Source organism: Curcuma longa, chromosome 21 (assembly GCF_044706935.1).
Source record: "Curcuma longa cultivar G26 ecotype Majalengka, Jawa Barat chromosome 21, ITB_CL_G26_1.1, whole genome shotgun sequence".
NCBI classification, from domain to species: Eukaryota; Viridiplantae; Streptophyta; class Magnoliopsida; order Zingiberales; family Zingiberaceae; genus Curcuma; species Curcuma longa.
This window is the reverse complement of record NC_133881.1, coordinates 13387262-13413934: the sequence shown is the minus strand read 5'-3', so window position 1 is coordinate 13413934 and position 26673 is coordinate 13387262. Positions and strand designations below refer to the sequence as shown.

At 38.2% G+C, this 26673-nt stretch overlaps 4 protein-coding genes and 1 pseudogene across 5 annotated transcripts; 3 read left to right on the top strand and 2 right to left on the bottom strand.

The window, feature by feature from the left end:
* The first annotated feature begins 1504 nt into the window (after window positions 1-1504).
* LOC141815285 (uncharacterized) lies at window positions 1505-6617 on the top strand. Of its 2 annotated transcripts, none has more exons than XM_074703218.1 (4): window positions 1505-1719; window positions 2525-2646; window positions 2879-5156; window positions 6288-6617. In XM_074703218.1, exons 2-3 carry the CDS (start codon window positions 2536-2538, stop codon window positions 5000-5002), a joined length of 2235 nt encoding a protein of 744 aa, XP_074559319.1. In that variant the 5' UTR covers window positions 1505-1719; window positions 2525-2535; the 3' UTR covers window positions 5003-5156; window positions 6288-6617. The 2 variants fall into 2 exon arrangements, with proteins under 2 accessions (XP_074559319.1, XP_074559318.1); XM_074703217.1 differs by having other exon boundaries at window positions 1505-1867.
* A 3719-nt stretch (window positions 6618-10336) lies between these two features.
* On the top strand, window positions 10337-12338 carry LOC141814833 (acyl transferase 7-like). The gene is made up of 2 exons (XM_074702782.1): window positions 10337-10848; window positions 11309-12338. The coding sequence occupies exons 1-2, from the start codon at window positions 10414-10416 to the stop codon at window positions 12146-12148; spliced, it is 1275 nt and encodes a 424-aa protein (XP_074558883.1). The 5' UTR covers window positions 10337-10413; the 3' UTR covers window positions 12149-12338.
* A 1831-nt stretch (window positions 12339-14169) lies between these two features.
* LOC141815211 (uncharacterized) lies at window positions 14170-19423 on the bottom strand (annotated as a pseudogene).
* Window positions 19424-19760: 337 nt separating this feature from the next.
* LOC141814727 (uncharacterized) lies at window positions 19761-20145 on the top strand. The gene has a single exon (XM_074702672.1). It carries the CDS (start codon window positions 19761-19763, stop codon window positions 20103-20105), a length of 345 nt encoding a protein of 114 aa, XP_074558773.1. The 3' UTR covers window positions 20106-20145.
* A 24-nt stretch (window positions 20146-20169) lies between these two features.
* LOC141814726 (putative LRR receptor-like serine/threonine-protein kinase At1g14390) lies at window positions 20170-23596 on the bottom strand. The gene is made up of 7 exons (XM_074702671.1): window positions 22177-23596; window positions 21777-21910; window positions 21254-21497; window positions 20971-21176; window positions 20842-20891; window positions 20624-20744; window positions 20170-20511 (listed from the first exon to the last, which is right to left on the bottom strand). The coding sequence occupies exons 1-7, from the start codon at window positions 23396-23398 to the stop codon at window positions 20278-20280; spliced, it is 2211 nt and encodes a 736-aa protein (XP_074558772.1). The 5' UTR covers window positions 23399-23596; the 3' UTR covers window positions 20170-20277.
* Between the last annotated feature and the right edge of the window lie 3077 nt (window positions 23597-26673).

Sequence of the window (26673 nt, the reverse complement as noted above, 5' to 3'; positions counted from 1 at the left end):
TGCGACAAGTGAAGAAGGCTCTCCCTCTCTTACTCATTAGCAAAGCCTCGTCCAGATGGCTTCAACAGGTCAGATCTTGACCCTGTTTTTAAATTTGGACAAAAATAAAAGGTCGTCTCAAATTATCCCACTCATAGAAAAAAACATGCTTTTTCTAAATAAAAAAAAATTAAAGGGCACTTCATCATAGGAATTGCTATAACATATCGAATAGATAGAAGTTATTCTATGCAGTTATAATATATGACATCTAATATAATATTATTATAGAATCATAGTAGTAGTTAGATAGTTGTTATATAATTACAGAAGTTACTAGATATATATTTTAATTGTTTTAAAATGATTTACTAATTTAAAATAATTTTAATTAAGTTTAAATAATTTTTTTATCAAATTAGTAAATAGTATTGAAAGTTTAGTATTTTGATATAATAGTGTTCCAAATTTTAAATTTATAATTTAAAATTTTAATGTTTAACTATGTGTAATAGTTATCTAAATAGTTATTATAATTATTTTAAAGTAATTTTAATAAATTTTAAATAATTTTGATGAGGTTGATAAAGAATTTTTTGATATAATAATTTTGATTAAAATGAAATAATAAATTTTTTTTAGATTGTAGTAACTATCAATATATTATTATAGTTGTAGTTAAATCTTAAAATCTTAAACTTTCAATTCTAAAATTTAAATACTATTATATCAAAATAGTTTTTATTAATTTATTAAAATTATTTAAATTCCAACAAAATTATTTTAAATTAATTGAACTTATTTTAAAATAGTTATAGAAGAGTTGGTACCATACTATAGCATAGCAGTGTTATATTAGATGTTAATAGCTATAGAATAACTTTTAGTCGCTATAGTAAAAAAAACTCTATTATATATATATATATATATATATATAATATCATAACTTTTAGTCGCTATAGTAAAAAAAACTCTATTATATATATATATATATATATATATATATAATATCATAACTATATAACATATAAATTATATACTGCCTTGTCTTATGCTACGTGTCTTATATTACACATTCGTATCTAATATAAAATATATATTTTTAAAATTTTATTTTTTAATCTAAATATTAAATTTTAATTTTTAAATTATATTTTATATTATGTCCAACTATTGGTCCATAATTATAATATAACAGTTTAATTTTTAATAAAAACAGAGGTAATTAAGGTTCCCTTCTCCTCCCAATTCACGCTGCGGCTTTCCTACTCCCAGCCGAGCGCCGCCTCTTTTTTCTCTTGTGTGTTTTCTCACCCCCGCCCTCGCTTGTCGCCTGCGGCCTCGACGTTACCGACTGAGGCTAGCCCGATTGCTGCTGCATCCTTCATCCCATTATACTCCTCCGACGAACAGCAACCGTCCCGCCGGCGAATGAACCCTTTTCTATTTCCTTACTTTATCACCTTCGAGCACCATCTTTTAGGTTTTCGGAGGCCACCATCTCAGCGCGACTCTTCATGTTGATCACCAGCCGCTCGACTCCTCTTTCGTTCACGAGCAACGAGCAGTGCTTCCTCCCGCAGTTGGGCTTCATCTATGAGACCGAACAGCAGTGCCCTATCGAGTTGTAGTGAGCAGTTCTAGTCCCCTATTCGTTCCTCGATTTGGGCTAGCTAGCGATCTTTGCTCCACTTCCAAGATGGAGCAACTCTCTTCTATCCAACGCCTTCATCATCGTTGGTGTGCTTCTCCATCTGTTGCTTAAAGCCTAATGGGTAATGTGTCTTTGAGCAAGAGCCAGGGCGTAAATGCTGATATTGGATATAATCTTAAACCAGACCACGGAATTCCAGCCAACCATAAGTTGAACCATTCCCACCAGTTATAGGTTCATGCCACTTAACTTGGTTGTTTTCTTCTATTTTTTTGTATAAACTCTTACCATAATCGTGAATTTTTGCCTACTCTTCCTATATATATATATTTTCTTTATTTTACATATAATGTTTAAAAACTTCTTTACATGTTAATGCTAGACTAAGGCCTCAAACCTCATGTTTAGTTCATTATTCATTGCCTCGTTTCTTGATAGATGAACTCATCGCATTATGCTGCATTAAACTGGTTATTTCTGGGATCAATTTAAATTATTTTGGTTTTACTATTCCCTTAAATGAGAGACTTGAATAGAGTGCAAATTTATCGTCAAAGTAATTAGAGACAATACATCTTAGTTGGATCTACAGATCTGTTTCAATTTAGATGATGGAATGCCATTAGAGCAAGGATTTAACATATGTTGTCCTTTATCCCTCAATCCAAGCCTTAAATTGCTTGTAAGTTCTTATTGATTCAACAAATCGAAAGATACATTTTTTTTCTTTTTATCTTATTAAAGATTACAGATTGTCTTGTTTACTATTCAAATGCTTTCAACTAGAAAATGATGTGGTATGATATACAGGAACCATTGGGATGTCCTCATTATTTTGCTTTGACTTCATATTGCAAACTTGATATTTAGCTTGTCCTGACTTTGTTGCAGGTTATAATCAAATGGCAGCGATACTACGACTTTGGTTCAATGGGGGTAGATCATTTAAATTGTATCAAGTTGTAGGCATGCTGGACGTTAATTGCAAATATTTTACATCCTTTTCAACGAAGGTGCTACACAGAAAGAATTTCTTATTTTTACCTTGTGTTTATGCTGTGTGCTCAATCTGGTTTTATGAGTATATAAGATCTATCAGCTAAATGTTTTTTTCTTTTTTTGGAAGTTTTTCTTTTTTTTTGGAAGATTGATTAGATAGCATGATCATTGCGAAGAGTAGCATCCTTGTTTATCTCTGTTTCAACTTTTTTATGTCAACAATGATTTTGTTAACTTTTGAAACAGAGCCCAGAGAAGAATGAAGATGAACCAATAGATGGAAAAGGAGAGGAACCAAAGGAACTTTTGGCACACTATTCCTTTAATCAGAATCAAGCAATAGTAAATGATGAAGACACATTACAAGAAAGAGATGAATCAGGACACCCCATGGTTAAAGAAACATGTAGGTTGATTGGATTACGCCATATGTGGGATAGAAAGAGTGAGGCTGAACTCCGACACCATCTGAGAAGCCTTACATCCCATCAGGTTTGTTCTGTGCTACGTTTGCAGTCAGATGAACGTGTTGCCATGAACTTCTTTTACTGGGCTGACCGACAGTGGAGGTACCGACATGCACCACTGATCTATCATACAATGCTTGACCTGTTGAGCAAGACAAAGTTGTGCCAGTCAGCAAGGCGAGTTCTAAGGTTGATGATCCGGCGGAGGATCAGTCGGACGCCTCAAGATTTTAGTCGACTAATGATCTCATATAGCCGAGCAGGAAAATTCAGAAGTGCAATGAGAGTCTTAAATTTGATGCAGAAAGATGGTTGTGGACCAGATCTTTCCGTTTGTAACACGACAATACATGTGCTCATAATGGCTGGTCGATTGGAGAAGGCTCTGAGGTTCTTGGACCGAATGCAACGAGTTGGGATTGCACCCGATACAATCTCATACAATTGCTTGATAAAAGGATTTTGTGATGCTAGAAGGGTTGAAGATGCTTTAGGAATGTTGCGGGAGATGCCTGCCAAGGGTTGTTTGCCAGACAAGATCAGCTACTACACAGTGATAAGCTTCTTATGCAAAGAAAAAAGAGTTGGAGAAGTCCGAGAGCTACTGAAAAGGATGACTACTGAGTCTAATCTGTTCCCTGACCAGGTAACTTACAGTATCTTAATTCATGTCCTTTCAAAGCATGGTCATGCATATGAAGCCCTTGATTTTTTAAGGGAATCTGAGGAAAAGAGATTTCGAGTTGATAAAGTTGGCTATAGTGCTATTGTGCATTCCTTTTGCTTGGATGGAAAGATAGATGAGGCAAAGGACATTATGAATCAGATGTTAGCAAAGGGCTACCATCCAGATGTGGTGACATATACTGCACTTGTCAATGGGTTTTGCCGTATTGGGAAGATAGATGAAGCAAGAGAAGTGCTCAGGCATATGTATGAGGCTGGTTGCAAGCCCAACACTGTTACATACACTTCCCTGTTAAATGGATTATGTAGAATTGGATCCTCATTAGAGGCACTGGAATTGTTGAACAAGAGTGAGGAGGAGTGGTGGACTCCTAGTGTTGTGACATATAGTGTTGTTATTCATGGACTTAGACGGGAAGGCAAATTGAAGGTGGCTTGTGATTTGGTTATGCAAATGCTAGGGAATGGTTTCTTTCCCACTACAGTTGAGATTAATTTGCTTATCCACGCCCTTTGCAAGGAGAGAATGGTTGGTAATGCAAAAAAGTTCATGGAGGATTGTCAAAGCAAAGGATGTACAATCAATGTGGTAAATTTCACTACTTTAATTCATGGATTTTGCCAGGAGGGTGATTTAGAAGCGGCACTATCTTTGCTGGATGATATGTACCTCACTAATAGACACCCTGATGTTGTAACCTATACAGTTCTTGTTGATGCACTGGGAAGAAAAGGAAACTTTGAGAAAGCAAACGAGCTTGTGAAGAAAATGCTGCACAGGGGTTTGATTCCTACTCCTGTTACTTACAGGACAGTCATTCATAGGTATTGTGAAAAAGGCAGAGTGGAAGATTTACTCATGTTGTTGGAGAAGATGCTTGAGAAGCAAGAGTGTAAAACTGCATATAATCAAGTAATTGAGAAGTTTTGTCTGTTTGGTAAATTTGATGAGGCTTACAAGGTCTTGTGGAAGGTTTTGAGGACAGCCTCAAAGACTGATGCCAATACATGCCACATTTTGATGGAAAGCTATTTGAAGAAAGGTCTTCCTTTGCATTCATATAAAGTGGCCTGCAGAATGTTCCACAGGAACTTGCTACCTGATACAAAATTGTGCCAGAAAGTCAGCGACAAACTAATTGCTGCAGGACATTCTGATGAGGCAAGGAGTCTACAAATCAAGCTTGTTGAGAGAGGACAGATTTTGCCTTCTTAGAATGCCAGATTTGAGTTCTATATGCATCATCTCAAATAATGATGTGATCAAGAGTAAGAGTTTGATTTCTTGAAGTAAGAAGCAGAACACATATTATATGTGGTTAAATTGTCGCCCAACATTGCTCCCACTACAGTGGAATATAAATACCTAGGTGTGTCTCTGGCATACTTGTCATATATCTTCAACATGATTCGTTGTTCTATACTACTATTTGCACCATATTATTTAAGATCTTCGTTGATCCCAAACATATCACTATATATCACGCACTATTATTTGTTACTGGTATAAAAAGGCTATCAAACTAACAAAATTCCCCCTTTTTTTTTTGTTTTGGCATGGTTGCCATGTCGCCTGACATGTATTAGGTTAAATGAGTAGATCCACAAATGAGTTGGCATTGAAACAGCACTAAAATATGGTGTTGACTGAACCGCATGACGTTGAGGCAGCTCCAACAATCTCAGTTGTTGGATGTGAATAACCCTAGGTTGAACAGCTGAAATAATGACACTGATAGACGAAGCAAGTAAGCTTCTTTTTCTTTTTGATGCTTCTACCTACTTCTCTTCATCTTCCTATTTATTTGTCCTCCTCTCCCTCTTCTTCCTCTTAATCCTTCCCCTCAACCATTGAACCAAGTTGGCATGGCTGGCCTTTGCTGATGTATATCATCTGTCCCGCATATGTCCTCTTCTTCCAATCAGTGACTAAAATTTCTATTCTCAATGATGCTTATAACTTCAATATTCGTTTAGTTATTTGTTCATGATGTGTACTTATGAGCTGTTTCATTTGAGATTGATACTATAATTTCCTTCGACTATTTGTTTTCAGGAAGTCAGGTCTCTTAGACACTGCTCAATTTTGTGGGTTGACCTTATATTGCAAAGTTTCAATTTGGTATGCTACGCTAAAGACACAATTATGAAGCCTACTTTTTAAGGCAAGCTCGAGTATAATGGTGACACTGATTAAAGAGTAGAAAATTTCATATAGAACCATTTATTTCCTCGAATACCATGGCTGTTTCATAAAACAATAACCTGTTCGCACATGAAACCATAACCTATTTACACAAATGTAAGTCTATAACCTTTTCTTTATCTTATCACTACAGACACTGACACTCTGAACAGTTCAAGTCCACACATGCCTTCCCTATTCAGCATTTAAAGCTTTTAGACTCTGTATTGAACACTTGGAATACACATGTCAGATATTTTAAGTGTTCCAGTGATATTATATTTCAGCTAACTAGTCTTTCTTGCATTTGACGTAGGTGGATTTGGGGAAAGAGAAATGCAAGGAGTTTGAGACATTTTATCCTCTGGAGATACAGAGAGAAAGTGTTGGATCTCCAAATGGGATCATGTTATTATGGAAACTATGTCTAATCTATGACTAGCATGAAGGAAGAAGGCGAATAAAGCTATGAAAAGGAGGAACATGTACGTTTCCAGGAATCAAACAAACAACCAGTTCTAGTTCTGTTTGTTGTATTTAAACTATCTTTTCATTACTAAAGAAGTTCATTGCTTGTAAGAGCTGGCGAAAAATCTCAGAAACAAGACTACAAAAAGAAGTTAATTGCGTACATTGTTCTTATTCATGTTTGACCTAAAGGTCTTTGTAAGAGGTGGTGTGATGTGGGAGTATCCATCCTTGAGATGCTATCTCAACTTATATAAAATATATCATCGAATTTAGATCATATTTTCTTTGAATAATTTAGTGCCATCTTTTTAAGGTGTAATAAATGTTGTCGCATGCATGCAGTATTGATGCCGGTCTCCTCACGTGAGCCTCCACCACCGCCGCATCCGCCGGTCACGGAAGCTTCTACGTTCCCCGTTTTATTTCTCTAGCTCGTCCCCTCGCGAACCAACTCCAGCGATCCACGCATCGTCAATGTTCTGGCTCCCCCGCCCAAGGACGGTGACGGCGGCGGCGCTGCTTGCCTTAATGCTGATGATGATGTCCGCGCCGCCTCTCCGGCCAGCGGAGGCCGCTCGGCCGGCTGCTGCTGTGTTCCTCCACTTGGCTCCGCGGCCGGCGATTGCACCGAGCACCGCAACGAGCGAGGCGATCGGAGAAGAAGACAAGAGGAGAGTGCCCACTGGCGCAAATCCACTCCACAACAGGTGAACCTGCAGACTAGCTCGTCGTCGCTCTCATTTGTTTGTATATTTCTCGTAGACGAGACGAGAGATCGAGAGATCTCACCTTGAGACCGATTGATTAAATTTTAGTCGTCTTCAGTTAATTAATTCTCTGCTTTCTGATTTGTTTCTTTATTTCAAGATTATTATGTATATTTCACCAGTTTGATTTTCTTCGTAATTAAATGCATGCATCTCCAAACTCAACTAATCCTGCTTCTGTTATCGTTGTTAATTATATATGGCTCAGTTATTAATGGGTGTTTATAGCCAAATGCTCAGTATTTTTGCTAGATATCAATCAACCTAGCTACAGATTTCAGCAATTATTGATCTACAGAATGAAGCCTGCATCGATCGAACACTCAAGTCCACATTCTTAATTATAGAGTTCATGTGGAAGCGTGCTTAACTTGCAGTTTAAGAATTCAGCTTCTTAATTAGCTTGTAATTAATTATGTAGATGTGTGTTTCACCTCTCCCTCTCTCTTGCTTTGGAATTGGTGGTTTTTTGTTCTAGTTCACAGTTAAATTTATTTATTTATTTTTAAAAGGAAACATACACATTTTCCCTGGTGCTTTCAGCTCGATCGATCCAGACAATTTCTGTGCGTCAAAATTTTCTTTTTAAAAAAATAGTAATAATTTATGAATACTAGGCGTTGCATGCTCTTCATTTAATGATCATGTGAGTGCAGTTAATCCAGCTTACAGAAGCCATTGAAAAGATTGTAGTTGTTTAATTAACGAGTAATTAAGATCGATTCAGTCAAATGTAGCTAGGCAGATGAATCAAACCCAACTCCATCGATCTGTTTCCTCAAAATAGAGCTAAGTTATAACTCTTTAATTCCCCTATATAATTCTTGCATAGTCTAAGAATTAATTAAAATATTATAGAGATATGAAAATTAAGGTTGTTAAGGATTAATGGTCCATTAAATTATTGCAAAGTCAAGATTAAGCATATATATAAATTATATTTTTAATAGCAGCTTCCAATCTGTAAGAAGTTTAGGTTTCTGCAAGTACTGTTTACTTGAGAGGAGGGACATGGAGGCAGTGGAGAGGGGGAGGGAAACTGGGAAGTGAAGCCGCAGATGTTAATTTTTTTTAAGAATTTAAAATTTAAATTAAAGAGAGTGAAAATTAAAATATAATTTCTCTTCCCTCAAACAGAATTTATCCGGTGAGTTAATATAATTAGCGCCCTCCCTCCCTGATATTTCTCCTCCTTCAAACAGAATTCTCCAGCTATATAAAGCTTCTTCGTGCTGCTATTTGATTTCCGTAGACAGGACGCTCAAGATCCTGCAAATTAAACCTTTTCCACCATGGTCAAGCGTAAACTAGGAGCAGAGGACTTGCAGCCGGGAAAGGGCGGCGAGAAAAGATTGAGAGCGATCGACGAGGTTAAGGAAGAAGGAGCAGGAGGCAAAGGCTTGCAGGGACATGAACTGGAGTTGCACGGCATTCGCTCTGTGCTCCAAACGTTCTTCGCCTCTGGTTCGATTTCATGGTCTCAGGAAGAGACACTGACCGATTTACGCATTCAACTCCATATCACGAACGATGAGTATTTGTCGGAGATCAAAAACTTGGGATCCCAACTGTCCCGCCGCCGCAGCAACAAAGACAGACTCGCCAGAGGCCGTTCTGATCGAGAGGTTGCCCCTCGCCGCCGTGATGCCAGCCATCCCCCGTCAAGCCCAACCAAAACCTGATTTACCATGATTAAATTGTGGGAAGCTTTTGAGATCTTCCCCCCTCTCGATTATCTGTTATTCCTAGTCTAGTGATCAGACATAATAGTAATTGTTCTAAAGATTTATTTTCATAGTAGGGAATTTTAAAATTAAATAAAATTTGATTTAAATATAAAATAATATTCTAACAGTAATTAAATAAAGATTTAAATACCTTCCATACCTTAACAATCCAAAAGAAGAAAATAACCTTAATACAATGATAAAAATTATATACATAACTTTTAAAAAATTTTAAACAATATTTTTTAGACCAAAGACTAAACAATTATAGGTTATACCTGATAACGAATATAGATGATTTGAATAAGCTTCAATTTGATAGGTTAAAAATCTCGTGATTCAATATAAATTAAAAGTTATAATCTTTTAAAATTCAGGTCCCCTTCTTTATAATGCCTTTCAAATTTGAAACATTGCCATCGTGCCCCCGCTCCATTAACTATTGGATGTCTGTAGTTGATTAAATATGATTGTGTTACAGTCAACCCATGTTCGACTCTAGATTTTTCTTTGTCAAATGACGATAAGAGACACAATCAATCCATGTTTAATACTGAATATTTACTTTCTACGTCATCTATTTTTTTAATAATTTAAATATTCAAAATTTACATTAATTTTATAGATAGATTTTAAATCTTTGACATACATATTTTTTTAGTGTTACTTGATTCGCACATGTATCATTGAGATCATTAGTCAATTAAAGAGTTCTCGAGGTATAATTAAGTTAGTTACGACAGAGTAAATTTATTAAAGTGGACAAGAGTCGAATCTCAGCGAAACCTAGATAATGTTATCTCCCGTCATAATCAATTATAGTTTCTTGATTTACTCCTGCATAAATGATCGTGGAACCGATCATATGAGACCATTGAGATAATCGATTCTATCTTTTATTGAAGTTAGTTAATGTAAAAGGAAACAATGAACAAATAAAAAGCTAAGTCTAGTCCGACGGGAAGCAAACAGGCATAACCAAAGAGGGAAAAAAATTGAAACGAAATATCAAAACTACAGAGCTAACTTTAATATTTTTAATTGATAAAATAAATAAATAAATAAATAGTGAAAAAAATCTTTGATCATTATTTGTTTAGATTATGCTTCATTTTCTAGATCAATATGTTTATCTCTCTCGTTTATATATTTTTATAAAATAATGTGTTTGTCAACTCTTTATTAGAGGGACTCATGGCATTTTCAAGGTGTCTTATTATTGTCGAGCCAATAATTATGATGCGACTTTTATTATTTCCCTAATTTATTGATAAATATTGCTATATTAAAATTTTAATATAATAATTGTCTTAATTTCTTTAATTATTTTTCGTTGAATAAAACTAAATGAATAAAAGTGGTCATCTCCAACGGATCAGTATTAGTCCCCACCTAACCCGTCACCTCTCCTTCCTCATCTATGCCGCGGCCTGCTTGATTCAACCCCCGTTTGAGCTCGATCCACAGCTCCGCCGCCATGGACGCGGCCGATATCGCCGTCGTCCGGCTGTCGCGGAGGCTGGTGGTCCCGGCGGAGCCGACGCCGACTGGTCACCTCCGCCTTTCCTGGCTCGACCGCTACCCGACCCAGCGCGCCCTCATCGAGTCCCTTCACGTCTTCGATCGCGGCGGCTGCCGGGATGACCCCGCGGCCGCGATCCGCGCGGCGCTGGCCAAGGCTCTGGTGCATTACTACCCCCTGGCGGGGCGGCTGGTGGAGACGGACCACGGCGAGCTGCAGGTCTCCTGCAACGGGGCCGGGGTTTGGTTCGTCGAGGCTGTCGCCGACTGCGGTCTCCGCGAGGTGGACTACTTGGAGCACCCCTTGATGATCCCCAAGGACGAGCTGCTGCCACGACCCCCGCCGGAGCTAGACGCGGAGGAGGAGGAGATCCTTGTTTTGATGGTCCAGGTACGAATTCTTCACCTAATTTGATGGTTTCGACTTCGAATCGAAGGTGAAAGTTTTGAATCAAGTCAATCGGATCGATCAATTGCCATTTCGTTTATAGATCTAGGTTTTGGTGGAACACAAACCAAAACGTTACATCAAAATTACCACCGACATTGTTTGGAAAAAAAAACACGCAGTTCATGTATGGAGATTTAAATCAAATCGAATTTGAGGCAATCATTACCACTTCATTCATGGATCTAGGGTTTCTTGTGGAAGTTTCCCCAAATTGTTTCTCCTCCTCCATCAGTTCACCCTTGTTTTTTTACATTGCTTTGAACAAATTCTGGAAAAAAGCAAAAATTTTATCGAGATTTTAGCTGCAAGGAAGGAATTTTCTTCAGAATTCCTCCAGTAAAAGTGCATTCCAAAGTTTGCTCAAAATTGAAGTAATGTTTCCTTTAATTCTGAATTCCAGGTGACCAAGTTCGCTTGCGGCGGATTCGTGGTGGGTTTCCGTTTCAGCCACGCGATCTCTGACGGTCCGGGAGCGGCCCAATTCATCAATGCCATCGCAGAGCTCGCGCGTGGCCTCCCGCAGCCCACCGTGGAGCCCGTGTGGTGCCGCGACGCCATTCCCAACCCGCCCAAGTTTGTCTCCGGGCCGTGCGCGCTGCCCACCGACGTCCAACTCCACTACCTGATCATGGACATCTCCCCGGACTTCATCGGCCGCCTCAAGGTCCAGTTTGCCGACCAGACCGGCGACCGCTGCTCCTCCTTCGAGGTCCTCGTCGCCAAGGCGTGGCAGTGCCGGACGCAGGTCATCCACCTCGCCCCCGAAGTGGATGTCCACCTCTGCTTCGCCATGAACACGCGCGGCCTGCTCCACCAGGTCCTCCCCGACAACAGAGGCTACTACGGCAACTGCTACTACATCATGAAGGTGCGGGCGCCGGCGGGGATGATTGCCGCCGCGTCGATCGCGGAGATCGTGAAGCTGATCAAGGACGCCAAGCGGCGGCTGCCGATCGAGTACGCGAAGTGGGCTAAGGGGGAGCTGAAGGAAGACCCCTACCAGCTCACCTCCGCCTACGAGTCGCTGCTCGTCTCCGACTGGACCCGACTCGGGTTTGCCGAGATCGACTACGGTTGGGGGCCGCCGGCGCATGTGGTGCCGCTCACCAACACCGACTACATCGCTACCTGCATCCTCGTCCGCCCCTCCGCGCCCAAGCAAGGCGCGCGCCTCATGACGCAGTGCGTCACCGAGCACCAGGCCGCCGCCTTCCGCCAGTCCATGATGAGCCTGAGCTAAGCTCCACCTCTCTAAACACTTCCATGTCTATGAATTCTTCCAAAGTTACTACTTTTTTTTTTCTCAATTTCTGGCGTTGATTTAAACATACGTGATCTCTTCTTCCCATGGGAGAATTCTCAGCTCGAATTCTGCCAAATATTCCTTGTTTATTCTTGCTATTTTCTAATTAAATTTCTGTTTTACTCCACTGTTCTAGTGTTTTTCCCTCTCCCCCTTTATTTCAGGATGATTGATACGGACTTGACCTCCTCTAAGTACCATTTAATTCTCAATAATTCATTGCGATTGATGGAGGCGTTCGAGCAACTGACATTGACATCATGACATGGCAATGAATAATTTACTTCAAATTAAGATTGTTCCCCAACAGATAGAAATTAACAAGCTAAGAGAACAAGGAACTGAGGTTAATTATTGCTTGAATTAATTTAGTGTTTCCATAATTTATTTTACAATTTCAAGGAAGTCTTAACACAAAAATACATAAACTCTTCATTTTTATTTAAACAGTTCTTACATTAATCCTCTCGTTAACAATAAATAAAGAATAACTCATATATAGAACATACTGAGTAATTAATTAATTAATTGACCTCACTAGCTTTTTGACTTATTAAGCAACTGTCTTAATTATATTCCTACATCCACGCCAAGCAAATTTCTTTTTATCTTACCACTCGATCTCCACCTTTCCCTTATTCGTGTTATTATCGAGTTTGCTATGAATATGGGAAGGTCATGTTGTCTCCCATTCTCCGCTTTTGTTGTGGAGCCGATAAAAATTGTGTCGTATCCTCTCATATTTTTCTTTTGCAAAAAGGTGGATCCGCCACTGGCGGCCCCACGACCACATGTGAGGAGGTAAATCGAGAAAGTGCAGTCGCTAATTAATTAAAGGGACGCAGATGCAGGGTATTGCCTGGCGAAGATTCGAACCCTTTTTCAAGTGTGGCGTAACCAACTGGGGGAGCAAGAGGGAGGTCCAAGTTAGCGATCTCAGGTAATGTAATTTGGGCATGTGTCGAGTCTGGCTTGGCATGAGGATCACCTTAGGTGAGCTGGGAGTTAGGTGTCGGGCTTGGTCGAGTTGGGAGGCGTCGAGTCTGGCTTGGCATGGTCGAGAAGAATCGGACTTGGCCGAACTGAGAGGTGTCAGACCGAACCGATTGAGTTGAGGATGTTGGTCGCGGGCTGAGAGCCGTCAAACTCGACCGAGCTAGGAAGAATATAAGACTTGATCGAGTTGAGAATATCGGATCCCAACCGAGCTAAGTATGTTAGCCAAGCTGAGAGGCATTTGACCCAACTGAGCTAGAGGTGTCAAATCCAACCGAACTAAGAGGAGTTGTTGAACTGAGAGGAGTCGGGTATGACTGAACTAAGAAGCATAAGGCGCGGGGTCTAAATTTCTCGAGCTCAAAGAGGTTTAATGTGCCTGACTCAACTCTGGCCGACGTCCCTAGGTCAGGTTTGACTCCGAATAATATGAGTTGACTTTGACTTATAACTAATCTTGACTTTGAATTAATTCGATAGGGTCATGCATACAGATTAAATTAAATTAAATGTTTATCTCATATATAAAATTAATATTATTTCCTTATTTTTAATATATTATAATAATTTTATATTATAAAATTTTATAAATTACTATATTTTTATTTATTTAAATATAAAATTAAATTTTATACGAATTAATAAATAAATTTATTCATAAATTATTCCTGAACAATTTATTTATATTTTTTACTATTAAACACACATAAATAAATTTTATCAAATTAAACATCAAATTTATTCACGATCATTATATTGCTACCGCTACCTATTGAAGTTAATCCTTATCGATCGTCGTCATGAATTCTCTTTTCAAAGCATTAGAAACACACAACAAGTCATCTAATTATGAAATTTACATGCATATATAATTATTTAATTAACCAAACAAGAAGCCAATTAATTAATTAATACGTCTCACAATTATTCAATATTAATTAATTTATAATTAAGAGAACTAGCTACCAGAACCAACTAATCTTGGCCACATCTTGCTCCTCATCCTCATCGTGCGGCGGAGAATGTATATGCCTCCCCTCATACGTCGTGATCACCATCCTCGGATCCTCTGGCAACCGTTCGATCCTCTTCTTAACCATACAATTTGCTCGTGTGCACCTATAGTAGCTCCTATACGTCGTTGCAAAGACAAAATGGACATTGAAACTACTGAAATGAACATTATCATGTCAATACAATATATATATGAACAATAATACGCTATAAAAATATATAAGATCAATATAACACACTCAATTACATGGATGTGATATGCATGAAGTGTGTCATATTGAATTTCATGCTATATTTTTTATGTAATGTATCATTTTTCTATATATATATCTTTCAATTCAACTGATCACTGAAACCCTAAAAGATGAAAAAACAAATTAGGTATGGTAATAATTGTATGCAATAGGGGTTGGGTTGGTGTGCTTTTGGTCACTTTGCACCTTGGATTTCTAAAAGCAAAAGATTCTCAAGGCATGGATCCAAGCCATTGGATCCATTTCTGTGCAATGAAAGCACATTGATTGCTAACGACATTTGGCCCATAGAGTTAGAATGAATCATTACAAGGTCATGGATTCTTTTCATGTCTATCTCTTAAATACACTTCTTTTCAAGTTATCTCTTAGATATATATACAGTTATTTTAAGATCACTCTTGTAGATGCAAATTAAATGCAGGTTAATGATACATATATATTCCTCTATTAAATTGACCGTTAAGTAAAAAACAAATGCATGTAATTAATCCAGGGAAACTAGGAACTAAATAATACTGCGTACACGTATAATAAATAATACCTTGGATACTGAGTGTTCTTGACGACCTTCTGTCCGTACTTCCTCCACTTGTAGCCATCGTCCAGCACATCCACATCGCTCATCGTCTTGAAGCAAAACCTCGGTTCCCTCATCTTCTTCCTCCCTCCTCTGCCTTTCTTCTTCTTACTGCTCTTCGTCCTCACAACATTAGTATTATTATTATTATTATCATCATCAGCATTCGCCATCTCATTGCCATAACTATTATTTTTCTTCTTGTGCTTCTTCCTCATCTCGCTGAATCCGGTGCTACGACGACAAGGCATATATACACACGCACAACTCATTAAATAAGTGAATTCCAAGTAGCTAGTTGAGTTCTAATGATCAGTTTACCATGGAGTAGTGGAGGGGTTTGATATGGCTTGTGGCGTCGCTGATACTGAATTAGAAGGTCCGAGTAGATGAGGTCCATGCTGAGGAGGAAAGGGGTGACTGGGAAGGGGGAGGGGAGGAGGGAGGGTGAAGTCCATGATCCGAGAAGTCGAAGCAGAAGAAGCTTGATCAGGTGTCTGATCCAACCTTGTTTGGCTCAGCGGCAATCTTCCAGGAGGAGAATATTAATGAATCATCTTCTTAATAGATTTCTTTGGTCTAAAGGATAGGACGACTACGGTGGAAGGAATGTTACTGAGGTCGTCTCACTTCTAACTTCGGTAAAAGGTGAAATTTATCATTCAATGGTTACACATGGTTGGCTCATGATCATTTGTGAGGAGTTAAATCGAGAAACTATAGTTGGCTATTACGAAGAGGGCATTGTCTCGGCTTCGTCGAGATTCGACCCTTTCCTACTTTCAGCAATCGTAATCATCTTACGATTATATACGAAGAGGAAAACTAAATTGAGACTGCAAAGAATCACTGTCTCAATACTATTAATTGATTGATTAGCTAGTTATTAAGACATACATTAGGAAAAATCAATTAAAATCTTCATTATATAAACTAATTAAAAGAATACTTAATTAGTTTTTTTTTTGGAAAAATCTACTAAGGATATATGATCAATGTATAGAAGGAGTTAGAATATGAGATCAATTTCTAAGGTTACATTCTGAAAGGAAAGATGAAAATGTATTAATTAATAATCATGACAATTAATTAATTAAACTCTCTCAGCTTGAAATTGTACCATGCAAGTAGTTTCTTAAGAATTGGACGAGCTCAGAGACAAGGAAGAACACGCGTTAGACTTTGATTATTGGAGCATTCCTCCTGTTGTTTCGTATAACTCTCGTGAGCTGCATGCAGTCGGTGGAACAAGAAACAAATTGAGTTATTGTAAACAATGGAAGATCTATGAGTTGTAAACATACATAAGAACACTCAAATTTTTAAAATTTAGTAAAAATATTATAAAAAATTCATAATATAATTCGTAGTTTAAGACGAAAAGAAAAGAGGGACAGATCAGAGGTTGCGCATGTGATACCTTAGATTGCACTGACACTGGGAATGGCTTTTGCACGGCCTACATTTCAAGGCAATGATGCTAAATCTCGTGCGCAAATCTTCCCCTGCTGTTAAAGTGAGAATGATTGACAAGGAAGGGATGATGAGTTGAGCATTTTTTTGTTGTATTGGACGAAGGGAAGAAAAAGCCACACACCTTTCAGAATTCCAATCACTTCTTCTACCTTTGTGCTCTCCCATCTCAACTTCTTCAAAATCCCTTTTAATTCTCGCTTGCAACATGAAAATTCTTAATCTGGCCGGGCATTAATTCATGAGAGATGCATGGCTCGTCCATGGTTCTTGATTCTCTAACTCTCACGGTGACACCGAGGTTCACCTTCACAATTAGGCCAAGCTCTGTCTTCGCAAAAAATTCTCTTCGAACAAATTTTCACTGCACTAATGACTAGGATAATAATTATTCTATTGATTTAGTTAATCGATTGTGAATATTGAAAATTACTCATCTAAAAAATATTAATTTGAAAGAATACTAAAAAGATAAAAACATAAATTAAACTATTAAAAATATTATTAAATCAATTTTTTTTATAATGACGTTAAACCCTGTTTAAATATCTTAAGAAATACAAAAATGAAAAAAATAAAAAAAAATTAAAAAGATAAAATCTAAACTCACGTTTAGAAAATAACTAATAAATAAAAAATTAAATCTAAATTAATTTTTAGAAAAAAAATTAATACTAAAAATTTAAAATAAATAAAAGAATTTTAACGAACTGATTTGAGTTAACCATAGTGCCACAATCTCACTGTGCCAACTGCGTCAGAAAGTCACACAGGATCATCTTCCTTATCCGTAGTCTCAATCGTCCTTCTTCGAGATCCCAAAAGAAGATTGGTAGTTTCAATTTCTTTTCGTCACAACTCGAAAGGAAATATAGCTGTATCGAAGGATATAAACTAGTTGTGTTGCTGGATGCTCCTATACAAACTTCCCGAGTTGAAAAACTTATACTCGAGTTCATGGTAGTGTCTTCAAGATTAAAAGCCCTTAGGTACTGATGAATCAAAAATTATTTTGTAAGTGGTAGAATGAGAAGAAGATCTTTTAATATTAATTTAGTCAAATCTCTATACAGCTGTTATACTTTTGATAGAATATACACTGCAACCTTAGATAATCTATCATCTAGAATCTCATGAATGACCAAAATCTCATAATCATCACCATAAAAAACTTCATCATATATTGGCTTATTAGTTGATTTGGTCTCATTTTCGTCATAGATTGGATCGCTGACTATTTCAATATTGTCATTCATATCTTTTTTAAGAACAATTTTACCCACATAAAAAGAAAAAAACTTACGACCTTTAATATTTCAAGCACTACGATCACAGTATGCGACTTCTTCAGTCGGAACCTGCCTATTACGATTTCAACCATGTACCTTACGATCTTCAAGATCTTGCGTCGCTAAACACTGGGATAATTTCATAACTTATCTTTGTGGTTCAAGTATCTCGTCTCAGGTGTTACGATCACGGTGCGAGGCTTTCTTAGTTAGAACCTGTCTGCCACGATCACGATCACGACTACGATGATCATCCATTGGATCTAAAAGCTCTAATATCAAACTGACAGTGAGCGGGATAACGATTATCTTATAGGCTGTATATATTGATTTTGTTGATAGACTATGAATATCGAAATCAATCATCTAAAATCTATTGACTTAAAAAAATAGCAAAAAGATATAAATAAATTAATTAAATAGTACTGTCGAAAATATTATTTAACAAAAACTTCTCTTACAACAGCCTAACCCTGTTTAAATATCTAACAAATAAAAAATAAAATAAAAATTAAAAATTAAAAAGATAAAAACTTAAACTCACATTTAAAAAGAAAACTAATAAATAAAAAAAAATTAAATTAAAATTATTTTTTTAAAAAAAATAATCCTAAAAATTTAAAATAAATTAAAAAAAATTTAATATCAAATCTAAAGTTTTTGAAGATCAGACTTGAGTGAATCATAATGTCATAATTTTATCATGACAATTGAGTTAGGAGATCAGATCATCTTCGTTGTCGATAATCTCAACCGTTCTTTTTCAAAATTAAAAAAAATGGTAGTTTAATTTTTTTCTCATCATGCCCGAAGGATAATATAAATATATCCAAGGATATACAGCAAGTAATCATAAAAACATAACAACATATTATTAAATAAAAACTTCTCTTTTGCCTAACCTTGTTTAAATATCCTAAGAAATAAAAAATAAAATAAAATAGAAAAAAATTAAAAGATGAAATTTAATTAAACTCACATTTAAAAAAGAAAACTAATAAATAAAAAAAATTAAAATTAAATTATTTTTTTAAAATTAATCCTAAAAATTTAAAAAAAATTAAATATCAAATTTTGAATTTTGACGATCCGACTTGAGTGAATCATACTGTCATAATTTTATCGTGCCAATTGTGTTAGAAGACTAGATTATCTTCGGTAATCTCAATTGTCCTTTTTTAAAATTAAAAAAATAATAGTTTAATTTTTTTTTCATCATGCTCGAAGGATAATATAAATATATCCAAGGATATACAGCAAGTAATCATAAAAACATAAGAACAAAGAATCAGTTTCACTTTCAGAATCTCTTTCTCTCTCGGTATCTAACAAGCAGAAGATGGCATTGGCAGTTCTAGGGCTAGCTAGAAAGTAGCAATGGCAAGGGAGTAGGCATATATTCTGTAATGATCTGAGCACATTTGCTGCAAAGTAATGTAAACATCGCCATGCCCCTGATCGTACTAACGTATAGGCCCAGCAGGGAGGCTCGCTGCTCTACAGCTACAGCTACAGAACATGTGAGGAGGAAACATGTAATGTGAGATACCACGTAGCCCTCAATCAGTTCTTGTCCCTGTGGATCATCGTCCTCCACTCGACTCATCGCCGTCCCTTCTTCCCCTCTTCCTTGTCACTTTCCTCATTCCTGCAGGCCTGCTCATGGTCTCGAAAGATGCATCAGAGTTTGAACCCCCTTCCACCAATGAACTCGATGCGTCGTCGTAGATTCCCGTATCTTACTACAGATTCTAGACGGCCGAGATACGGTCCTCACGCTCATGTCATTCGATAGTTTTAAATGGTTTAGTTGAGTCACTGAAACCACTCGACAAGTTTCAGCTCAGTCGTTAATCTGCTCCACGCCCCTCCGCCGTATAAATAAAGATCAATTCGAGTCTCACCGATCCATCCACGACTTGCCGGTGAACTCCCAACCCAAAATGGCGCGCCACCACCACCCTCTCCACCGCCTTCCCGCCGCAGCAGGCGTGGGCAGTTTGGGCGCCGCGGCGGCGGCGGTGGCGGCGTTCCTGCTGCTGTGCGTGTTCGCGCTTGCAGCCTGCGCGAGCCACAGCGGCCGGTGGTTCTTCCGGCGCCGGCAGTGCTCTGAGCCGGTGATAAGCAACCACCAAGTTCAGCCAGGGTTGGAGGAGTGCGTCTGGCAGAAGAGCATACTGATGGGAGGCAAGTGCGAGCTCCCCGACTTCTCCGGCGTCGTCGCGTATGATTCCGCAGGAAATCTCGTCGTCGCCGGCCGTGCCCGGCCCACAATGTCCTTAAAATAAAGCAACTTTGAGCTACTACTGTTCTGTCATCTACGACATTCTCATAAACTTGCTGCTACATCTATTTGCAACCATGAATCCAATAGAATTCAATTGAATCAACAGAAGTCAATCGTACACTCAAAAAAAAGATCCACTTCATGCATGGTTCAATTCACAGTTTAAGCGAGAACTAGACTTGAATGCTCGAATTTTCCCCCATAGCCCAGCCGTCCTGGATTTGAGCTGAATACTGAAGATTCCAGAGAACATCGTCGATCGAAGGACGCTGGCTCGGATCCACCAATAGACATTTGAGTGCTATTTCGGCGGCTGTTCGTAAGGAGTCAACGGCGAAAGTGCCTCGAATAGTAGGGTCAGCAAGTCCTTTAAGGTCCGCAGGGCTATCAAGTAAGCTCGCATGGAGCTGCAGAGAATGACAACAAATGGATCATCAGATGCCAGTCGCCATATTCTAAGTTTTGGTGATCAACAAATTCAATTAATGGATAACTTCATGAATCAGAAAAAGCATCTACCTGAGATCTAAGAGAAACGGCATCGCCATCGGATCCAGAATGTTTCCCGGTGATGACTTCCAAAAGAACGAGGCCGAGCCGATAAATGTCTTCTTCCTCACCTTGATCCGAAATGTCAACGCTACAGGTATAACAAAAGATGCAACAATGGTAGCCATGAATGTATCAGTGTGTTCTAGCTTGGAAATTATTCCTATTCAAAGTTCATGACAGCTTACCTGCCATCATCTCTATCATTCAGAGGAACAAAAGGTCTTTCATAACCAGCCTAACATATCCATAGTAGAAACCTGGTTAAAATTTTAAAGATTGGAAATGCTCGAGCCCTGTGATCTTACGAGGAGTACCTTGTTCTTACTCTTCGGCAACACGGGAAGATTGTAACGACTTATTTTTGCAGTGAGAGTTTTATCCAACAATATGCTATCAATGTCCAGATGATTGCCAACGATCCCAGGGACTGTTACAGTGTGTAGAAATTGGATTCCTCTAGCAACCCCAGTTACAGCTGCTAATCGCTGCGGCCACTTCAGCATCTCGCGTTTTCGCCACTCTGCCGGGCACGATGAGCATCATAAATGGGGATGTATTCAGTAGGAAAACATACAAAAAGCTTGACATTGTTATTACCAGTAAGATGACTCCTAAGAGTCCCATTAGTAACATGTTCAGAAACAAGATGAACTATAGTCGTAGTGTTAACCGAGTCCTGGCTACTGGTAATGCAGTGGCCAAGAATGCTAGCAACATGACGGTGCCTGAGCTTGGCGATGAGTTCCAGATACTGATGTAGGTTCTGATATAGCAACTTTGGATTCAATTTCAGAAGTCTGACTTCTATCAGGGATCCATCTTGGAGCTGACCTTTATAGAACTGATCAATTATCATACAACCAAGAGCTAGTGAGTCACAAGGCAGATGCAAAGTTGCTGCAAAATTCAAATGACAGAACACAAACAAGAAGGTTCTATTGCAATGCATGGAAGAAACAAGTAGATCTAATCACATGCGCAATCAATTTTAAGGTCATTGTATAACTTCTCTTCTCCACAAGTCTTATGATGATGTCGAGATAATACTCTTTTTCCATTTTTTTTCAAGGAATGTTAAAAAAAAAAGCTTTTCTTTAGCAAAAAGAAACAGCAATTGTACCTGTCCCCGTGCACTATCCTCAAACAAGTTTGAGGGGTCAAAATTATTAGTTGCTTGCTTAAGCTCCTCAATACTGAAAACTCTGTACGGTGTTAGCCCAATACTTTCCATTCTCGCAGATTGATACTTGAACCCTTCATCAAAAAAGATGATCTCTAAGTATCTCATTCAAACGAAATACGATAGTGTAATCATAGTTTTTTCAGGGGCTTGTTTTTTTCCCATGATCAAACTCCATCTTGGTATGAATGAAGGTTTTCAAGAACTTGAAAAAAAGCCATGAACTTTCTTCGATACCATGTTGGGATTTACGTAGGTGGTCACTTATTTCCAGAAGTAAATCTTTTGAAAGGAGTCTAATGTATGTATTTATGCTGTAACAAAGGATTAGCTTTCTTACCAGCATCGATAGGACTTCTTGGGGTGTCTTGTGCCAAAGATTTTGCGGCAATTGGTTTGTGCAAGACAATGGCGTTGGGTGGTTCATTGGATCTTGCTCTCCTGAAGACCAAGAAGATCAGCAAACCCAACAGTGCAACGCCGCCGATGACGCCGCCGAAAATGCCCAAGATAACGCCTACGTTGCTCTTGGATCCACTGATTTTGTTTGCAGGAGGCAAAACTGCAGCCAATGCAGCACCATCACAGTAAACATTAGGATGCTGGTTCCTTAGATCCCCTGCATTTAGACAGTTCCCTGTAGTCAGCACCACTCTGCTTGAAGTATTGGATCCCAAGCATGAAGGAAGCCCGCCGACCAAGAGATTGTTTGAGAGATCAACGAATTCAAGCACATTGCTACAGGAAACATGGCCAGCAATTTGCCCGGTGATCTTGTTGTCGGATAAGTCCAAGTGCTGCATCGATCGTAGAGAAAACAGAAATGGAGGAATCCTACCAGAAAGATGATTGGAAGATAAATCAAGAATGGTGAGCTGATGAAAGGCTCCGAGACTCGCCGGGATCTTTCCCACAAAGCTGTTGTTCTTGAGAACTAGGGTAACGAGGCTATTGCTCAGGGAAGGAAACTCGGGACCGAGGCGATTTTCACCAATGTTTAATTCGAGGAGAGAAGAAAGGGGTTTTAGGTCGGGGACGGAGCCGCTGAAGGAATTTCCACTCAAGACAAGACTTTGGAGGCTCGTCATCGTCGAGATCTCCAGCGGAATCGATCCGGAGAAGAAGTTCGAGCTCAGATTGAGAACTTTGAGCGAGGGGAAGCGGTCCACCTTCCCAGGGAGCGGTCCCCAGAGGCCGAGGGCGACGAGAGAGAGCGTGGTCAGGCTGGGGATCCGCGACAGGGTGGTGAAGAGTGAGTCGGAGGAGAACGCCGGCGAAAGAGCGTTGCGGGCGCTAGGCGATGCGAGGCGATCGCCGACGATGACAAGCTCCACGAGGCGGTCGCCGGAGCAGGCGACGGCGAGGGAGGCGGAGGGGGGCAGGGAGCAGAAGGGAGTGCCCCTGGACCAGCTAGCGAGAGCAGGCGGGTACTCAAGTAGGTCCTGGAGGCGGAGCAGCGTCTTGACCTGCGAAGGGGACAGCTGCTGGGCATCAGAGACGGCGAAGAGCAGCAGCAGCAGCAGCAGCAGGCTGGCCGCCATTGGCAGCGATAAAAATCGCATTTTTAACAGGATTTGTGGAACAAAGACTCGACTTTTCGGAGTTAAACTTCAAGAAACTCTCTATTCATTGCTCCTCACGCATTCTTTCTGCTATGATCTGCTTGCATCCATGGCCATGAGCTCTGCAAACATGAACAGTAAGCAGAGGAGAATCACGGCGAGAAGAGACGGGAACAATGATGAGAGTTTGATTTGTTGATGCCATAAATATGTGAATTAATTATTGCCAAGTTTGAATTCGGTAACATGAAAAGGAGAGCAACCGGCAGTGGAAGAAGGTGATGCTTGTCGGCAGAAAGTAGCAGGAGGAGAAAACAGAGAGAAAATCTTAGGCCAATTATCAAAATAGCACACCAGGATCGACAACATTTTCACATGCCCCTTAAACTTTTACTAATATCAAAGGTACCCTTTTTCGTTTTTAGGTAAGACAAAAATAAGTATATATATATTTTTTGTATCTTTTTAAAGATATCACCCAGCTCACTTATTTATTAATAGAAAACAGCTATTTTAATTGAGAAAAAATATGCTTGTAAAAAGCTGTTAAACCTTAAAATGCCCCTTAAAGTTTTGTTAATATTAAAATATCTCCTAATGTTTTTATAGGAAAATAAACTTTGAGGTCAAATATAAACATATGAAAGTCTACGGGCTGAAATGGAATTTGTGAAGAATTAAATGGCGATGAAGACTGTGGCTTGGTGACCTGTTGGTTATTGCTAGTAATTGGGGTACAGCCTGTGAATATCCGGAGAGACAAAATAAATTATTATTATTATTATTATTTAAAGAAAATTTGCAATAAAATATTATTATGAAGGATAAAATAATTATGTGTTGACTAGGGAGTGAGTCATTTTGAAAACGAACGATGCAAATATGTGGAAAAAGACCATATTTTTCTAATATTTGAGTCCGAAAAATTTTCCGGCACAAAAATTCAGTTAAGCCCTCGCTCACTTTTCTAATGACAAACAGAGAAAATCACTAATTTCATTTCGCCCATTCAAAATTTATTGCCCTTTTTAAAAATACGCCTAATAATTTGAAAATCATTAAAATGAAATCTTCTCGACAATTACTTAATTATTGTTGAATGCGTGGATAATAATGTTGTGACATCTTTTGAGTTTCAACAATCTATGATCACTCTGATTTCTTTGGACAGGGAAATCATAACTGATCAATTAATTAATCATAAACAGATCGATACAATTAAATCAGTGGAAAAATAGAAGACCATGAAATAAAATATGGAATCTGCAGATGCAATAATGACTGAGTTGTTAACGATCGATAGATTTGTCATATTAAACAAGGATTGATTCCTGATGAAATCGGAGAATTAGTCTCTCTAGATGAGATTAATTTTAATTTTTTAATTTACTTCTTTATAAATAACTATGAACCAAATGTTTTATATATACGTTTGGTGAAGCTAATTAGCATCTTCCTGTTGCTGCCCAACACTTTGTTTGAGTGGGTGTCAGAGGTGAACTGGCATGGGGCATTTCTTATATATGGATCTTTCAATGACAAATCAAGACACACTGTTTCACTTGCTCTGGTTAGGTACGTACGATCTGGTCCTCGCTCTAATGATTTTGATTTTTGGATTAAAATTTAAAAAAATTTATTGTTTTTATTTTAATTTATCATCAAAATAATCTTTCATTCTGTACCAATCTATTTTTATTTTTTATGATGTTATAGTAATTTTGAGATAATGCATGCTACATAATTATATCAATTTTGAGATCATATTTGATACATGATTTCATAGTTATTATAATTATACAATTAAAATAACTACAATTCTATAACTCATAATTTAATACTAATTGATATTGATTAAAAATAAATTATCTATGATATAACATGTATGAATCATGATTGTTACAATATAATATTGATTAAAGATGAATATTGACTAGTATGGATCATAAATAAATTATCTATGTTATAGTAGTTACTATTCTACTAGCTGTTATAATATAATATTAATTAATTAAAGATGAAATGTCCATATTAAGCTATGAATTATAATTATTATAATAAAATATTATTAATGAGGATAAAGTTGAAATGTCTGTTGGGTTGTAAGGGTGCAAACATAGTCCCACATCTAAAGTATATAGAAAAGATCATGTGGTTAAAAGGATGGAAAGTATCTCCATTGGTATTAGGCCTTTTGCGAAGAACCCAAGAACAAAGTCATGAGGGCTTAGATCCAAAGTGGATAATATCATACACTTGTAGAGATATTTTGATTCCATCGGTACTAACAAGTGGTATTAGAGCGAGACCGCTCTTCACCGGACTAACCATCGGATGAGCCATGATCCAGATCTAACCATGTGGTTTAAACCTTAAACAAAGGAAGTAGGTGCTCCCGTATTTGAATTAAGAGGACCAAACACTAGGTGAGAAATCCTAGTAGATCGGGTGGATCGAGGGGCAAAAAGTCCTAGTTGCGACTAGGTGGAAAGTCCTAGTAGGTCGAGTGGATCGAGGGGCAAAAAGTCCTAGTTGCGACTAGGTGGGAAGTCCTAGTACGTAGGTCGGGTGGGACCGAGGTCGGGTGGAAAGTCCTAGTTGCGACTAGGTGGGAAGTCCTAGTAGGTCGGATGGACCGAGGGACAAAAAGTCCTAGTTGTGACTAAGTGGGAAGTCCTAGTAGGTCGGGTGGACCGAGGGGCAAAAAGTGCTGGTTGCGACTAAGTGGGAAGTCCTAGTAGGTCGGGTGGACCGAGGGGCAAAAAGTGCTGGTGGGTCGAGGATTCAGATATCAAAACGATGTTGGGGGTCTGTGGTCCTTTGTTTGAGGGGGGATTGTTGGGTTGCAAAGGTGCAAACATAGTCCCACATCTAAAGTACAAGGAAAAGATCATGGGGTTAAAAGGTTGGAGAGCCCAAGAACAAAGCCATGAGGGATTAGACCCAAAGTTGACAATATCATATCATTATTGAGATATTTTGATTCCATCGATAGTAACAATGTCTATATTATAATAGTTATGATAAATATATTTTTAAAAATAAAAATATATTGAGGTAGTATGGGATGTTATTTTAATAAGAAATTAAAACGGAAAGCTCAATATTCCAATAAAAAAAGGATGTTTATTTTTAAATTTATGCTCTTGATTTTTTTTACAATTTTAAAGAGAATTCTCAACAATTGAATGGTTCTCATGACAAACATATACATTTGGAAGGTTTCTTAGATTCCTATACATATATTGTAAGCTCGATAGTCTAAATACATGGGT

Excerpts from the sequence above, each read along its gene's own strand:
- LOC141815285 (XM_074703218.1), top strand. The coding sequence starts at position 2,536 with ATGGCAGCGATACTACGACTTTGGTTCAATGGGGGTAGATCATTTAAA. Across the intron at positions 2,647-2,878 it reads TTACATCCTTTTCAACGAAG|AGCCCAGAGAAGAATGAAGA; the intron begins GTGCTACACAGA and ends CTTTTGAAACAG.
- LOC141814833 (XM_074702782.1), top strand. The coding sequence starts at position 10,414 with ATGGACGCGGCCGATATCGCCGTCGTCCGGCTGTCGCGGAGGCTGGTG. Across the intron at positions 10,849-11,308 it reads TCCTTGTTTTGATGGTCCAG|GTGACCAAGTTCGCTTGCGG; the intron begins GTACGAATTCTT and ends TCTGAATTCCAG.
- LOC141814727 (XM_074702672.1), top strand. The coding sequence starts at position 19,761 with ATGGCGCGCCACCACCACCCTCTCCACCGCCTTCCCGCCGCAGCAGGC.
- LOC141814726 (XM_074702671.1), bottom strand. The coding sequence starts at position 23,398 with ATGCGATTTTTATCGCTGCCAATGGCGGCCAGCCTGCTGCTGCTGCTG. Across the intron at positions 21,911-22,176 it reads AAGAAGTCCTATCGATGCTG|GGTTCAAGTATCAATCTGCG; the intron begins GTAAGAAAGCTA and ends TTTTTGATGAAG. Across the intron at positions 20,892-20,970 it reads TGCCGAAGAGTAAGAACAAG|GCTGGTTATGAAAGACCTTT; the intron begins GTACTCCTCGTA and ends TGGATATGTTAG.